Source organism: Vidua macroura, chromosome 6, assembly GCF_024509145.1.
Source record: "Vidua macroura isolate BioBank_ID:100142 chromosome 6, ASM2450914v1, whole genome shotgun sequence".
Classification (NCBI taxonomy): domain Eukaryota; kingdom Metazoa; phylum Chordata; class Aves; order Passeriformes; family Viduidae; genus Vidua; species Vidua macroura.
The window spans coordinates 4,551,589-4,568,545 of NC_071576.1; the positions used below are offsets into that span (position 1 = coordinate 4,551,589).

The 16,957-nt window shown below is 49.3% G+C and overlaps 1 protein-coding gene across 2 annotated transcripts in view; it reads right to left on the minus strand.

Moving 5' to 3' along the window:
* Positions 1–319: 319 nt before the first annotated feature.
* The window catches only part of ARMH4 (armadillo like helical domain containing 4), a 59,615-nt gene continuing 42,977 nt past the window's right edge, over positions 320–16,957 (minus strand). The window contains exons 6-8 of one of the 2 annotated variants that reach the window (XM_053981399.1): positions 8,568–8,599; positions 4,546–4,680; positions 320–4,360 (exon numbers count right to left, since the gene is read on the minus strand). In XM_053981399.1, the coding sequence (XP_053837374.1) occupies positions 4,295–4,360; positions 4,546–4,680; positions 8,568–8,599 (233 nt within the window). In that variant the 3' untranslated portion in view covers positions 320–4,294. Of the gene's footprint in view, positions 4,364–4,545; positions 4,681–8,567; positions 8,600–16,957 lie in introns of both variants that reach the window. The other variant, XM_053981397.1, reaches the window with a different exon arrangement.

Sequence of the window (16,957 nt, forward strand, 5' to 3'; positions counted from 1 at the left end):
CGTGTTGGAAGATCTGGGCACAGAGAAATCAGAAACAGAAAACAGAAAGAAAAAATGTCCTGGTGTGCACAGAGATGTCACTGTTGGGGCTCATTTCTGCCACTGCAAACCAAGGCACTTTGGGGTCATCACAGCCTATGGCAAGCACCTACTTCCAGGTGAATCCTACCCAAAAAGTGCCAGCCTGAGGTTCTCCACGGCTCCTTTGACCCCTGCAAGCCCAGCCTGGAGAAAGAAACACAACACTCAAATCTTCCAAGCATCACTTCACAGCTTTGCCTGGGACACTGAATGAAGCACAGATCAGGGAGACAGGCACTTAAAATCAGCTCTGATGGACAGCTTTTTATTTCCCAATGTTTTCACTTAACAAAGTGCTACATTCCATAGTTACAGGATGAGGAGCTGCTCCTGTCCACAAGAGAAAACCACAAGGAAGCACGAGGACTGCCCACACCACTCTGTGCAGTCCAGAGAAGCCTCACCAGGGTGAAGATCTGGCCTCAGAGGCACCTTTAGGGATCAGCAGCTCAGTGGTGGAGGTGCATTCCAAGGGGGAAAGAGCTGCCAGGCAGGTTGGTTCCTCCTGTCAGAAATGGGGCTGGAGATGCCAAAGCTGTTGTGCAGTGCCTGCAGGGAAATCCTGGCTTGTGCTATCAGGAGAATGCCAAAGGGAGGTGAGTGGCTGCTCCTGTGTGGGGTCCAGGGGTTGTTATTGCTGCAGTGACACCGCAGTGACAATGTCACCACCCTCAGCACTCAGGGCCTTGCAGTTCACCCAGCACTGAGGATGAGGAGGGTTCTTTTCTTGGCTGCTTTCCATGCCCTGCCTCTTCCAAAAGAACCTGCTGGTTTGGCAAGGCAGAGGTAAAGTTTAAATCAGCAGTGTTAGGCCACTGGAGCTTCAGCTCCCACCTGAACCCCCCATCCCCTCCCTGCTGCCATCTGGTCATTCCAAGGGAATGAATCCAACTCCAGGAGCTGTGCAGAGGATATCTTTAAGAGCCCAATCCAAAGTCTCTTGGCTTTGAATGAGAAGGGAAGGGGCTGAGTGGTGTTTATGCTTTAAGGACCTGCAGACACTGCAGGAAACTCTGAGCTCCCAAGGCTCCCACAAGCTTCCCATGGCTGGCTCTGACTGCCCACCTTGCTTCCAGGTTAAGCTGGAGACGTGGGGACCCTCCAGGGCTGACCAAAACCAAGTATTCCACAGAAAGCTCCCCTCCAAATGGCCACCAGCTGGCATCCCTGCACTGCTGGCCAGCAGCGCTCACGTCCCATCCTTGGGTAAAGGATTGCAGAGCCAGAGTTGGGCCTGGCAGTGCAGGCAGATCACAAGAAAAACCCTTGGGAAATCCACCAAACTCCTAAGCCTGTCTCCAGCAGAGACCAGAGAGCCCACACTGAACTGTGCATGCAGCTGGTCCTCCCTTCCTTGTCGACTTCCAGCATCCAAGCCACCCCTGCCACGTCCTCTCTGCTTCTGAGGACACCAGCCCCCCCCACAGATGCAGTAAAACCCCACTTCCATCATTCTGACTGGCAGCGTTGCCTTTAATTCCTCAAATTCATTATGCTGGAGAGGGAGAAGAGAGACAGGGAAACTGATTGCCCCTGCAGAAAGGCAGCGTTTCCCAAACTGGGGATTTATTAGCACAACAAAAGGCCACAGCACCTCCCCACCCTCCTTCCCCACCCATCAAACTGACAAGCCATCCATAAGGATCCTCCTGAGCTGCCAGAGCTGGGCTACTTAAACCAGCAGCCTTCCTCAGCCATCCCTGCTCCTCCTCCTCCTGACTGACCCAGCAGCTCTGTGTTTTATCAGATATTTTATCAGATATTTTATCACCTTGCAATCCCCACCATGCCTTACTGGGAATAAATCATCCAAGAGCCCAAGGGACAGCATTTCCCAATTCCCAATAGTGCAAGACAGCCAGGAATGATCAGCTGGACTGTTAACACCTCCCAAGCACCCCCAAGCTCCAACAGACTTAGGAACGAGAAGGAAATAGGGAGAAATCAGTCTGGAGGGAAAACTTCATCTTAACTTGGAGTGACCACTTACTGTGTGATAAAGAGGCCCGAATTTTGGATTTCATGGTATTGCCAGTCAGTTAAACATGTGGGGCTGCTGTTAGGCAAAATCCTCCTGGCTGACATCTCAGCAACAAAAAGGCAGAGATGCACCATGGAGCCCTGTCTGGGGAAGCCTCTCCTGGAGAGATTAGGGTATGAAGACCCCCCCATCACCCCCAAAATCGTTGTCTCCCCAGCCTGCTCCCCATGCACCCAGCAGGATGAATGACTGAGGTACCACACAGGGCTGTTGGACTGGAAGACTGAGCATTAGAGCAGCGTTTTGAAACTAGGGTGTCCCACCTGTCCTTGTCCAGGTGACCCAGTGGGGCTCACAGGCTCACAGGAGAGTGCCTGGGCTCTGCTGAGCAGGGGCTGTTCAGAGCTGACCATCACATCTGATTTAATGTCCAGAGCAGGCCCTGGCCCTCTCAAGAGAGAGCTCACCTCAGGAGGGGCTCCTGAAAGTCGTCTCTGCCTTGCAATCCACAAGACACTTCCACAAGACACTTCCCCACCATCTGACAGCCTTTCCACCTCCACAGGGAACCAGATCCTGCTCCTGCCCCTCCTCAACCTCTCCTCCCTCCCACTCCTCCAAAGGCTCAGAGGGATTGAATCTCAGCAGATGTGGGGTCTGCCCTTACTTCTCTGCTCACTTCTCCTCTGGCAACAGTCACTGTTCCTTGCAGGAAGGATGATTCCCCACAGAAGAGCGATTCCCACCTCAGAAACATGGATGTTTTGCATGTCAGATTGAGTAATTCCACAGTGGGAAGCAGAGCTCAATGGTGCAGCCCTTTTCCTGGCTATTTTGACAGCATTTCTGGGCAAAGCTACATTATTCTCCCCTGCCTATGACACCTCAAGCACTGTGTCCCTCAGTACTCAGGACGAACAGGGCACCTCCACAACCCCCTGCACCCATCTGTGCTATGAATTCACCTTTCTCCCTACAGCCAAGGGTTCCCAGTGGGGCCATCTCACCCCCCACAGCTGACATCTCTCCAGCTCTTGCTGTTTTCCCACTGTTAGCCACAAATCCCTCAGCAGAGACTGCCACCTGCTCCCCAACCTTCGGGCCTTTCTGTATTCCATGGTTTGGAGACCAGTTGCCCAGAGCTGTGGCTGCCCCATCCCTGGAAGTGTTCCAGGCCAGACTGGATGAGGCTTGGAGCAACCTGGTCTAGTGGAAGGTGTCAGGGTTGGAAAGGTCCCTCAAAAGTCCCTTCCAACCCAAACCATTCCGTGATTCTGTGAGACAAGACCCATCCAGATCCCCCAAAGGGGCTGTTGCTCACGCAGCCTTCAGGGGCTGAAAATGCATTTTCCAGTGGGGTCAAGGGGCACAGAAGCTCCACTCTCATCCCTATGGGAATGCAGCCTTGGAAGGAGAAGAACCTGGAGCTAGTGACCTTCCAAGAGGAGGCAGAAGCTGGGGAAGTCTCTGACCTGCCTCTTCTCTCACCTCCTTGCACACTGACCAAAAGCCAAGAGATGCAGGCAAGAGCACCCGTCAGTAGGTGAGCGCTGGTATTTATTGTGCTGTAACAGACAGTGCTGGCTGAAAATGGACACGGAATTTCGTGGTGGAATCAGTGCTGAGGCCATTCCTGTGTGTCTTCAAGCAGTGTGGAGCAGAGCTGAAGGAAGAAAGGGGTGAGAGTGGGGGCACCCAAGGGCAGAAATGTGCTTCAAACTGTGTCAAGAGCCCTGTACACGGGCACCTCTGTACACGGGCAGCCAGGGGTACAGTTCAGGCTTACAACTCATTAATTAAGCAGAGCAGCTAATCTTAGCACTAACGAACTCTAGCTCAGGTAATGTAACATTTAAAATGAATTGGACAGAAGTCATTCACAGTAAAGATTTCCATTCCTGGGATGGGTGAGAGCTATTGTTATGATTAGATTACTGCCAGCCAGGACCAAAACAGTACACCAGGGCAAGAGGAAAATAATCATCCACATGGATCAGCTCCAGCTGTGGCTCTGAATGAGGCGCCGGGGGTGAGTGTGAGATCTCCACTACTGTATCAAAACAAACACCACGGGTGGCACACGTAGAGCATAGCATTGTCATTGTCACTGGGCTGGGGACACCACCCCTGCCCGGGGCAGCCGAGGCAGCAGAAAAGTCGCTTGTTCTTCTTGCCCCCCTCTCTCCCTCCTCTGAAAAGTCACGGGCTCTCCCAAGGGCACTGCAGTTCCACTCAAAATTCGTCTTCAGAGCTGTCGGCCAAGAGCATGACTCGGTCCTGCATGCTGTTAAATTCCCTCTGCTGGGGGAGGAGAACAAACGTCAGAGAGGTCCACGTGCAAAAAGGAACCAAATGCAGAGAATTCAGATGTCCCCATCCCGTAACCAAGGTGCCCCAGCTCGGACAGACCCCAGCCAGGCCGTGTTTGCCTTCCAGCCAGAAGGGTTCACAGTTTCCATACCTTCCCCTGGCAGTTTCCATACCTTCCTTTTGTGTCTCTTGGAGCCGTTTCTCCTCCGGCGGTTCATAATCTTGATGCTGTAGAGCGCTCCCAGGATGAAGAGGGCTCCAGCTATTCCAACTCCCACAGGAACCAGCATCCCTGACATGTATCCTGCCTAAATGGAGAAGAGAGGAGCAGAGCAACACTCCCAAAGCCATCCTTTCAGAGCCATTTTCACCAGCCAAGGACTGCAATATACCCCTGCAGTGATTTCCTCAAAGTTTACTGGATTTGAGCCCCCATCACCTGCCTGCACGGGATGATTCCCCACTCCAGTCCTCAGCACAGCTCAGCTTTTCCTGAGAGATATTTACTGGTGACAGCTGAGACCCTGCAGTGCCTGCCTGCTTTTAGGAGAGGGACAGATCTCTCAAAGATGAGCCATTGCATGCTGGAATTCTCATCTGGGTGGAGGGATTATAAAACAGAGGATGGGGACAAATAAAACTGGTGGTGATAAATTCAGTTGGGAAGAGGAGGGAATGGGGTCAACAGGTTTATTTGCTACACCAGCAGCTGGCTGGGAGTGTGGGGGAGTGGTTTTTGTTCTGAAGGAAAACCTTGGCTGCCAAAGGAAGGCGATCTTGAGGCCTCCTCGGCTTTGTACTCAAAATCCTTGAGCCAAACACTTTGGCTTTGCATGGGAAGGGGTTCCCTGCATGGCAGCAGGATGGTGACATAGAGGGAGGGCACACGCACCCTCAGGTGGCCTTAAGGGGAGCACAGCAAAAGTAAACCAGCCCTAATTCAATCACTGTGATCCACATGTCTGCACTGCCCGTTAAAACAAAAAATACAGACAGCATGGCTAATCTAAAATTGCACATCTAAGCACGCTAAATCCTCAGGAAAATATTCCCAAGTGCTTGCTATTTTATATTTTACTGCTTTAAAGGAAAAGGAGCCTAAGTTTTAAAGTGCCAGATTGCTTCAGAATCCTCACCTAATTTGGGCTGTGGGCTCAGTGTTGCAAGGGAGGCAGGCACAGCCTGGCTCCCCCCTCTGTAGCTCTGCCTCTCCTCACACTGCAGCCACAGTCCTCTGCTGTGCCACTACAGCTTCACCCTTTGCCTGCTACACCCCCCAAAAATCGATTTGACACCTGCCATGGGACACAGGCACCAATTCTGAGGACTATCAGACAGCTCCTAGCGAGACTCAGCCCATTGCTTACAACCACCTGTCTTCAGCTGTGCTCTCAAAACACAACACAGCACACACACCATCATTACTTCTCCTCCATAATCCGAGTGGGAGGAAGAAAAAAAAAAAAAAAGCTATTCAGGTGCACTAGCCTGCCTTTGTACACTTACCTGGAGAATGGCAACAACTGCTTTCATCTGGGGCAGGCACGATGCCAGGGAAGGCTGGCTTGCTCCCCCAAGCCCCTCCAGATCCCTCTCAGTGCTTTAAACAATAACAGCTCCTCTGTGTCTGGATCCCAAAGCTTGAGGGATCTTCAGCTGCATCGTTCAGATTCCCTGAACACCTCCCAGAAACCCCAGCCCTGTTCAGCTCAGGTGCTGGGAAGGGGCTGCATGCCTGAGCCCAATTCCTGAAAAAAGAGTTAGTGAGGACACAGCTGAAGGCTGTGTCTCCGTGAGGCAATTAAGGTGCCTTAATTGGGTGACCTAATTAGTGCAGCGTGGGGTTTTCTATTTCTGGAACTTTGTTGCTGGCACGGGCAGTGAGGGGAGGCTGCAAATGGCTTTTAGCTGCTGCCCAGCTGAGTGTCCATGTCAGAAATGACAATGAACTCCTCAGCCTGCCTGTGAGCCTTTTTCACACCTGACCAGCCCATGGCCTTTTACAGGTTTCCCCCAGCCCCCAGATCAATGTTTTATACCCCAAAAACCTGTGATGTGATGCAAATCCAGCCCTTCTGTGTCTTGCAGCTCAACTTCTGAGGGCTTCTGCACTTTCTTGATAGAAAACCCCATTTCACAGGCCAGAGCCACATTTTCACCCCTTTATGTGGAAAATGTAGCTTCTTTAGGGATGCTTTTAATACACCCAATCCATGCTTGTGCCCTTCCTGGCCCTGCTGGGCTTTGAGATAACAGCAGGACAACTTGAAAGGAACTCCATGAAATGCAGCATTTGCACAGAGATTGCAGGAGGCCAGACATAAATCTGTCCCTGACCCTGTGCTCCTGGTCCCACAGCCCCATGCCTGAGGGACAAGGAAGGACATTTCTCTCAGAGATGTGCTGGAATTCTCTTCTGGGTGGAGGGATTATAAAACAGAGGATGGGGCAAATGAGAGGGGCACATAAGACTGGTGCTGATAAACTCAGGAAAAGGAGGGAATGGGGTGAACAGGTTTATTTGGAAGTGATTTGCTGAACCAGCAACTGGCTGGGAGTGGTGGGGAGTGTTTTTGTTGGGCTTTTTTAAGGAAAAATGTGAGCCAGGTGAGCGATCCCAAAGGAGGGAGGTGGCTCAGGAGTGAGTCTCTCTTTGAAGTGGACACCAGTGGCTCCTCAGTTACAGCAGTGCTTGTGCTGGGCACTGCCACACAGCCCAGGGTCTGCCTGCACGAGGTTCAGACTCTCCAGAGCTCTGCTGGAGACAGGAACCTGCAGCCCCTCTGCAACAGGGAAGGACAGGGGTGGCCAACAAGGTGACAAGAGGAAAGATGTGAGAGCTCCAGGGAGAAGACACCGATGTCCCCAAGCTCGTGCTGTGCCACGTGTTGGCATGAGCAGGTGACCTGTGCATGCTGCAATCCCTCCAGGCACACCACCAGCCTCGGGGGCTGCTCTTTACCTTGGCTGGGAAAACCATTCTCTGTCCTTTCAGCATCTGCTCTGGATGAATCCCAGGCCAAGGAGACTCTAGACTTGCTCTAGACTTGCCTCCTTCCTAGTGCAGGCAGAAAGGCAACTCAACAAGGGCTGGGCAGGAACCCACCTGAAACCCTCCCACCCCCCAGTCCTGGAAAACAGACACCCAGAGCCTGTTTCTCTGCTCTGATTTGATGGCAAAAGTGCTGCTGAAATTTGGTGTGGGGCACGTGGGAGGGCTGGGCTGGTTAGGTGAGTCTGCCTAAGCTTAGAGATGTGATTTCAGAGATCACTCCCACTCCTTGTGATGGCTTTTGTTTCTACTGACTCTGATCCTGTTCAAGAATTTCCAAGGCCTGTTGAGTCACAAGATGTTCTTGCTGTCACCTCATTTCCAGCTTCATGGCTCTGCTGTCAGCAACACAACACTTGGAAGGCTTCACAACCATTCTGAAATGTCAATATTTGCTCCAGGGCAGCAGAGCTTAAAAAGCCATCACTGCCTGTGGCTGGCACAGCTCTTGATTCCATGGACCAGCCCACTGTGATGCCAGGGAGGAAGGATCAGGGTCTGGTACCTTGTTTTTCAGTTTTACTGTGTTTGATCATTCTCCTTGCAGGGATTTGCAGCACGTGCAGGTAGGAAAGGCCTCATCCAGAGGCACTGGCATGGCATGCAGCCTCTCACCAGAGAGCAGCACCAGAGCCTCTTGATTTGGATCCAGAACTGAGCTCAGCACGTAGAGAAAAGGGGTGGAACTAAGTTCTTTACCCCGGGGTCCCTGGAAACATTTGGTCAGGTTGGACAGGGTCCTAAACACCTGGTCTGCTGAAGATATCCCTGCTCAGTGCAGAGGGGCTGGACTAGATGGACTTCCAAAGGCCCTTTCCAACCAAAACTATTCTAGGATAAGTTAAGGGGAAATAAAAAAAAATAAATAACTCAGGTTATCTGACAAGTTCATTTTCTGGTGCAGAGAAATCAATCAAACACTTCTGTCCCTCCTGCCCTTAGTTACAACAACATCAGGGATTTATTGTGGATTCACACCACTCTATACCAGCAGCATCTGGTTCATTTGCCTCCCAGAAAAGAATTTAAGCCCTTTCTCAACTGTCTGTATAGAGATAAAGAACTGCACTGACAAGAATTTATTTATTCCTGCAAGTAAAAGTGGCTTTGCTTTGAAAGGAACTGAAACACTGAGGCTCCTACCTTATCTTTCAGCTTCTCCATCCAGCTTCTCACTGAAAAATAAGGAAAAATAAAAGCTGCAGTCATGTTACTGCTATTAATTAGTAACAAATTATAGTGATAACATTAAAATAGACAGCAATTAAATTGACAAGCTGATAAGGCTGAACATTAGATTTCCTCTTTTCTCATTCATGAGAAAAAAACAAATGCAGCAAATCAACACAAGAAACTCTTGGAGTGAGTTGGCAGGCAAGTAGCTCACCTCTGGCTGAGCAATTCACATCTTCAGAGTGATTTAAAAAGGAAAATAAAAACCAGTATTTCAGGCTGTGGATTTTTGACCATCACTTCTCATACACACACCACGGTGTCTGAGCAGGAGAAAACCTTGCAGTGCAGTTATCCCCTTCCAGTGGCCTCCTCTGTGTGGATATTCTTCCCTGTATTTTGAATAGCCTGTAATGATGGCTAAAAATGTATTATTCACTGCCTTTTATTCCCCTGATTTTCTGGAAGAGCCACTGCCTGCTCTGGGAAGCCTCCAGAGGGCTGGGATGGCACTGGAGGTGCTAAATCACTAACCCAAGCAAATTTGTGCTGCCAGCACTGCGACTTTCTTCTCCTGGCAGTTAAATATGAAATATGACAGCTGGGAATTAAAATTGTGTAAAGGCAGGTGCTTTGGGATGAAATAGTCACTGATCTCAAAGAGCTGCAAGGGCTCAGCAGTGGGTGCAGGACTCACTAACACCACAGGGCACTGGGTGTGTCTGCACTGCACCAAGGGCAAAATGCCCACAGGGATCTGCCAGGATTTTAACAAATTCCTGCTCATAGGTAAGAAGCAATAAACAGTTAAATATTGGGTTTTTGGGGGGCTCAGCAAGTGTGTTTTATCGAGGATTCTCATCTCTCCAGGAGGACAGTGCTAAAGGCACAGGGGACTCTTGGATGCAGCAATGTCCTTTTGAGGGATATTTTTTCCAGGGTGTGTTAAATCCCAAATGTAACACACAGTTTATGGATTTAGACCTGATTTCCAAGCCTGCTTTGTTATGAAGCGTCCCCTCAAAGCTTGAATTAGCAATATCAGTGTCTGCAGGTGCACCTGCAGCACTCAGAGCACCCTTCAGAAAGGAGCCTTGCTGTGAGTGTGGAGGGGGCACAGGAGGGCCAGCAGCAAATGATTATTTTATGTCTCAGATACAACACATGTTCAAAGCCATTTGAATACTCCCTTTGAAGTGTTAGCAACACCTTCCAAACAGAAGGATCCCAAATTAGCTAAAGGTGAACATGGGTGAAAGAGGCACAGGTGCACTCATCTCTGATGGGGAGCTGAGAAAAAAAGATTAATTATCCAGGAGAGGGACACACACAGCACTAGAAGAGGACAAGAGGTTTTGTTTTATCAGCTCTCCCCATCATTAGTCCTGGCCTGCATAGGCTAAGCCATACAAAACTCAATCTATGGAGGTGCCACCACAATCCTCCTCTGCCAGCCCAAGCCTGCATGCCCTGGATTCACAGATTCACAGAATCACTGCATTGGAAGAGACCTTCAGGATCATCAAGTCCAACCCAGCCCCAACACCTGAACTAAACCCTGGCACCCAGTGCCACATCCAGGCTTTGTTAAACACACCCAGGGATGGTGACTGCACCACCTCCTGGGCAGACAATTCCAGAACTTTATCACCCTTTCTGTAAAAAACTTTTTCCTGATATCCAACCTTTATTTCCCTTGGCACAGCTTGAGGGAATTCCCAGTGGAATCCCGGAGAGGAAGGAAACCCATGGCTGCCCTGGGCTGGGTCTCCGGGTGTGACACTGCCAGGAGGAGTGGTGACAGTGGCTCAGCCACACAGCTGCAGAGCCACAGGGCTTGGGAACAGCGTCCACACATGCACCCACAGTGCTCAGCTTGTCCAAACCCCAGCTGAGCACTGTTGATTTCTCTCGGGGTTCTGAAGGTCTGGGTGACCTCGAGCGATCGTAAAGAGTCTTTGCTTCCCTAGCCCGAACGCAGCCAAAGAAGGAGCCTGGAACGCTTCTGATTGTGCTTTCAAGGGTGTTTATTTCTTCTTACCTAAACATTCTTTCTCTGACCTGCCGAGCTCTGGCTAGCAAGTCCACCACGGCCATCTGCCCTCAAGACTTGGGTGGCTCCCACCTTATATACTCAAAACTACATGTGTATGTTTACAATTTCTTTACCAATTCCCATCATCTGTGTTAGACTGTGAATCTCTACCTTAAACCAATAGAAAAGTGCCACCATCAAGACATGAAGGACAAGACAAAGGAGAAGAAGGCCAGGACACGCCCAAATTCCTCCATCTTGTATCCCCTTGAACCCCAGTCTAAAAATCCCAAAATTCTACTTTTCTACCCTGTGTTAGTTCAAATATCACACTACTAAAACCCTTGTGGCTTGTAATTCCTCATACAAAGTTGGCAGTTTTTTCCATGGGCTAAAATCGAAGGCACAGATGTTTTTGACTTTGTGCCAGGGTCTCTGAGCCCCCTGCCAGGGTCTCGAGACAGCCAGGGCAGCCAGAGGGGTGTCCTGGACTCTGACAGAGCACAAAGCCTATTTTTACACCTCTCCCAACAATTCCATGGGAGCAGTGATCTCATCAATAGCCGACCCACTTTCCTGCAGCTGAACAACGGCAGCAATTAACTCCAGAGCATTTCTGCCAAGGCAGAGGCAGGGGCTGAGCTAAGAATATTCTATTACCTATTTTTAATGAACACAGATTCTGGCTTTGTTCTCCTCTGCTCCACCAAACAACAGCAGCACGCCCACTGGGGCCCACCAGCTCGATAGTACAAATCTTTATTTGCTATTACGCATTTGTTTGTTATTAAACCCAGCCTTGTTTTCAGCCATGAGGTGCCTTTGGAAATCAACCCAGGCCACAGGAAAAACAACCCAAGGCGACTCTCCCTGACTAGGTGCCTCTCCAGGGGATGCTCTAATGCAGCCACAGCCTCTGACCTCGGCTAGAGGAAAATAATGGTCCCAGGAGGTCAGAAATCTTCAATGCTCTGGCAGGACTGCACCAGGAAGGAGCAGACAGAGAGTGTGGAGCTGTCACAGCCAAGGTCCCAGACCTGTCAGGCTGGGGCCAGGACAAGTCAAGGAGCACTGGGTTACCATGAATTACAAACACTTCTCATGTCACCAATGCACCAATGTTCTAACACCTGGCAGGAGATCACAAGCCACAGTGTCACCAAAACTGAGAACTCGCTGCTCCAGTGATTTACCCATCTGTGTGTGGCTAGGAGACAGAGCATTATTCCAAGGTAGAACTGATATCTATGCTAAGCAGCTACCATCAATTAATTCCGGGCTTCAGACTCTAATTATGCAACACAATCCATAATTAATATTCTGGCTTGGTCTTGGGAGAGGAACGTTGTGGCTGGCACCTTCCCATGAAAATGCAGCACTCTCCAAGAACACCAGGTGACTCGCCAATGAGGGCAAGCAAATAATTAGTAAGAAATACTCTAGTCCATGTATTTTTCATCATCCCCTTTATTCCTCCTTTCTCTGATCGCTGAATGTCCTGAAGAAATTCCAAGAGTATCTGGGTGTGAATTACTAACAAGTGTCCGCAGTGCTGGCTCATCTTCCACAGCACTTTTAGGATGGTGACTGCTCCTAACTCTCTGCCTCAGCTTAATTTTGATCCCTTGGCTTCATGGGGAGCTAAGTAAGATGAGTGTGGAGCACTTCTGCAAATTACATCCATAATCTGACATTTCCTCAGTGATTTATATAATGTCTGCATCTCTGCAAATTCATTTTAAATAACATATAGCTTAACATTAAGCCAGTCAGGAGCACAGAGGAGGAGCATGCTTGTCTGGCACTGGCCTCAGAGCAGCCCAGGATGAATTCAGACAGTTACAGATGCAATATGCTATTTTTAGGCAGTTTTACCCAGCTTTCCCCTTCAAAATGTGCAGCCAGCTATTCAGCAGCTCCGGTGCCAGCTAAAGAAGCGAGGCTCATTTGCAGAGGTAAGCAGCAGCCTGTGGTGTCTGCCTGGCCCTTTTTGGAGGGGCCTGGCCCAAAGGTTCAGTTACAATCCCCCATGAGCAAAACCCTTCTGGAAGTTCAGGTTTTGGCAGATGCAGGCAGGAGGCTCAGGAGGGGACAGCAGGTGACACCTGAGGGTATATGGCACTGCATGCCCAAAATCAGATGCTCTGAGGTCTCCCCAGAGCCTTCTCTTCTCCAGGCTGAACTCTCCCACCTCTCCCAGCCTGCCTCCAGCCCTCAGAGCATCTTTGTGGTCTCCTCTGGACTCACTTGGGTCCAGATCCCTTTTATGTTGAGGCCTTCACCGCTGATCTCCCTCCCTGCTGCTGTTCCAAGGACTGTCCATCTTCAGATAAATTCATTTTCCAGGTCTCCTGTGCCCCCCTGTGTCCTGGCAGCTGCAGGGGGCTGGGTGCCAGAGCCTGGCTCTGCCTTTCAGCCTCACCACAAGGCACCATCAAATCTCTCACCCAAGGCTTTTCCCTGCTTTGCTTTCCACCCTCCTCTGAAATCAGGAGCACAAGTCCTCGGGGCCTCTTGCTTTGCCAACTTTTAGTAATCCTAATTGCCTAATTACCCACTCCAGTGCAATGATAAAGCTGTTTAATAATTCTGTTCTCTTCTCATTCATTCTCTCCCTTCCCAGATAAGAAAATGCAAAGACTTCTGGTGGAGATTTCAATCAATAATTCATGCCCTACTGCCATCAGTTGTGTCTCCTCCCTCCCCTCTTGGATGCCCTGCTGCTTTATCTTGTCACTTTGGTTTCATCTAATCAGCTTGTTTTAATCATATCCTCTGTTTTAATCATCAGTTAAAGCAATTCTGTTTTTCCATGGCACGTTATCACTCATCCTTGCAGATGTTGCCTGGTTTTCAAATCCAGCACTTACAGCTTCATTCCAGAACTCCATCCTGCTACTGATGAAGGTTCATCCATCACCTTTCCTTTTAATAACTCTCCAACACAACCCCCAGACCAGTGGTGAAAATGTGCCACTGCCAGGGATGGGGGATCCTCAGCTTCTCTGGGCACCCTGTGCCAGGGCCTCACCACCCTCACAGTCAAGAATTTTTTTCTTATATCTACTCCAAAGCTGCACTCTCTCAGCAAAGGAGAGCTGGTTAAAGTGCAGAAAACAAGGAAAAGATTGATTACTTTCAATCAGTCTGTATATACCAAGCACCCTGCCCTGTTCCACTACAATTTCATCCTTTTCTCTTGCAGGTTAAACTTTTTTCCCCAAATGAGACTTGTGAGAACAATTTTGCAGAAATGCTTCGTGCTTCATCTACTCGGCTCTGACAACTTAATAGCACAAGGGTGCATCTGCTCCTTTCCCTTAAAAAAGCACAAGTTCCAATTTACTTACTAGCACAAATAAATAATAAAGAAAATGGCATCTGCCTGGAAGGCAGCATATTTTTAATTCCAGAACAACTACACCTACCTGATGGGAATGTTGATGCATGAATTGCCGAACTCGAGAAGACTTGAACAACAGCTGGATAATCAAACACATGTCAAACTGACAATTGCCATTTATGTTTTCAGATAAAAATTTTGCTTGGGTGAACTTTGAATTAACCCAGTGAACTTTAACAGCTACCGTGGCACTGTCTGGTCCCTGAACTGCACCATCTACACCCTTTTCCCTGCCTGTCCAGCTGCAACCCAAGCCTGCTTGCAACCCAAGACTGCCTCAACCTGCCCAAATCTCTTGGAAAAGAAATGGAGATGGGGAGACAACTCACCACACTCACCCAGAAAGCAGGAACTAAAATGGGCTTCCCAACTCCTTCCCTGACCTTTTGACACTCCTTTCCCCATGGCATTAGGTCTGGTTCCTCCTTTTCCTTTTCCCTTTCACTTTTTAAGCTGTTTTCCACTTTATCTGCCCACAGTGAGTAGCCCCTTGCTGAGGCTGGCAAAGGCACTTTCCTTGTGCCTTGGCATTTCCCTGTGAACTCAGTTCTTCTGTGGGGCCTTCAAAACACATATTGACATCTACACACAATTTGTTTCTCCCTCAGTGGCCCCAGACAGGTGCAAGATGTTAAAACCAAGCCAAGGTATAAAATCTCCCATTATCCTAAAAGGCATCAGCAGGACGTTGCTGTGAACTGGCTGTCACAATTTGTTGTATGATTAAATATTTACAGATCACGCTGTGTTCAAAAGCTGTGCCTGCTCTGGGAGAGGAAACGCAAACTTTGTTTATGGAAATGGCAACACCTCTGCTGGAGCACACGTGGGATCAGCTTCTCCCTCACTCTGCCCTGGCACAGCTCCTGGAGCAACACAGGGATTTGCCAGCAGTGAGAACCCACCCTGCCTCAGCTCATGGGCTTCTTGTCTGCTGAAAATGTTCATATTCACCAGCTTTCAGAGAAACACAGACTGGTCTGGGTTAAAGGGACCTTAAAGACAGGCTTGTTCCACCCCCACACCTTCCACTAGCCCAGGTTGCCCCAAATCCCATCCAAACTGGCCTTGGGCACTTCCAGGGATGGGGCAGCCACAGCTTCTCTGGGCAACCTGTGCCAGGGCCTGCCTAGCCTCACAGCCAAGAATTCCTTCCCAATATCCCATCTAACCCTGCCCTCTGGCAGTTTGAAGCTATTCCCTGTGTCCTGTCACTTCATGTCCATGTCCAAAGTGCTCCAGCTCTCTTGGAACCCCTTGAGGCCTTGGAAGGGGCTCTGAGATCTCCCTGGAGGCTCCTCATCAAAGCTGTATCCTGCTGAAGATGAAAAAAAAATCTTTCTTTACTCATGGGCCTTGACTTTGCAGCTCCAATAACCTTTTTAGGGTGGCATTTGTGTGCTGTTTATTTACAAACCACTATCCAAACAGAACTACCTAGAAGCAGCAGCTGAAGAGACAGGTTCTATGAAAGAATGCTTTCCAGGCTTTTCCAGTGCTTTTTCCAGAGCACTGATATACCTCTTCCAGAGTTTTTCTGATCCCTGCACTCTCAATTCTAAAATTTTGCTGTGCAATTATTTTTTTCTCAGAGGTCTCCAGTAAAAAAAAAAAATTAATGGTTTATTCTTCCCATGATTCATCCACTGGAGCAGATGAACTTCTTCAGTCAGTTTTCTTAAAAAGTCTGGGACAAGCACCATGGAAAAACAGTTAAAATTTGGTAAAGTTATCAAGAACTAGAATACAACAGAATATAAATCCAACAAATTTTGGCATGGCTTGTGCAGAGTTACAGGGCAATGCCTTGAGGGGAAACATTACCCTTCCCCAGCAAGTGCAGTCAAGGCCAGGTTGGACAGGGCTTGGGGCAACCTGGGCTAGTGGAAGGTGTCCCTGGCCACCACCCTGCAGAGGGCTGTGAACAGAGAGGGTCTTTGAGGTCACTTCCAATCCCAACCATTCTGAGATTCCATGATCTCAACCTTACTGGCTGAATTTTGGAGAAGCTTCGAGGTGCACTGCAATCCTTACTTTGCAGATCCTCCATCCTTAATTTCCTGATTTGTACAGGAAATTACATTACAGTGGCCGAGGATGCAGCCCTGGAAGAGAAATCCTTCCTCCTGCCAGCAGGCTCCGTGTTGTGCTGTCAGTGTGGCCAAGGCCCCTCAGGTCAGAGGGAACCAGCAGGTCAAACATTGGGAAAACTGCACCATCCCATCCCAGACACCAGAGCTGAGCTCACAAACCATATGGGGATCTCTGTGCCTACCCCAAGCCAATATTTTAGCTCTTTCTGACACCAAGTCCCTCTAAAATCACTGCTGGTTTTGAGGGATGACTGGAGGGTTTGACCCTGTAAATTTACAGGAAAAAAGCCCAAGATGGAATTTGGTCCTGTGTTGTCTTTTAATGTCCATTTTTCTCCAAGTCTGTTTTCTGCTCCATAACCCAGCAGTCTCTCCCATGGTCTGGTGTAAGACTGAACAGATTCTGGCAAAGACAGAGTAGATTTTTGCAAATGAAAAACTAAATGTCAGGTCGCAGCGACGGGAGGAGTGGAAAAGGTGGAGAAGCTGCAGGTGGAGAGCACCTCATACATCCCTCTGCTCCAAAAGCATCTCATTTCAGCTGGAGGACAGCAGCAGAACAGTGGTGGCTGTTATGATGCCTTGAGAGGCTACCTGGAACAGAGGCTGGGCAGAGCTAAAGGAATAAAGGAGGGATTTATTAAAAGGCCTTTGAGGGATTCACCTTGGGCAGTGCAAGAGCCCAGCTGTGGCTACAGCCAAGGTGGATCCAAGAGGGACCCCAGGTCACGAGTTTTCCCACTTTTATAAGTTTTGGTCCATTTCCATATTGGGGTTAATTGTCCAGTTACAGCTCCAGGTTGTGCAGTCCCATCCTCCCAGGTTGCTC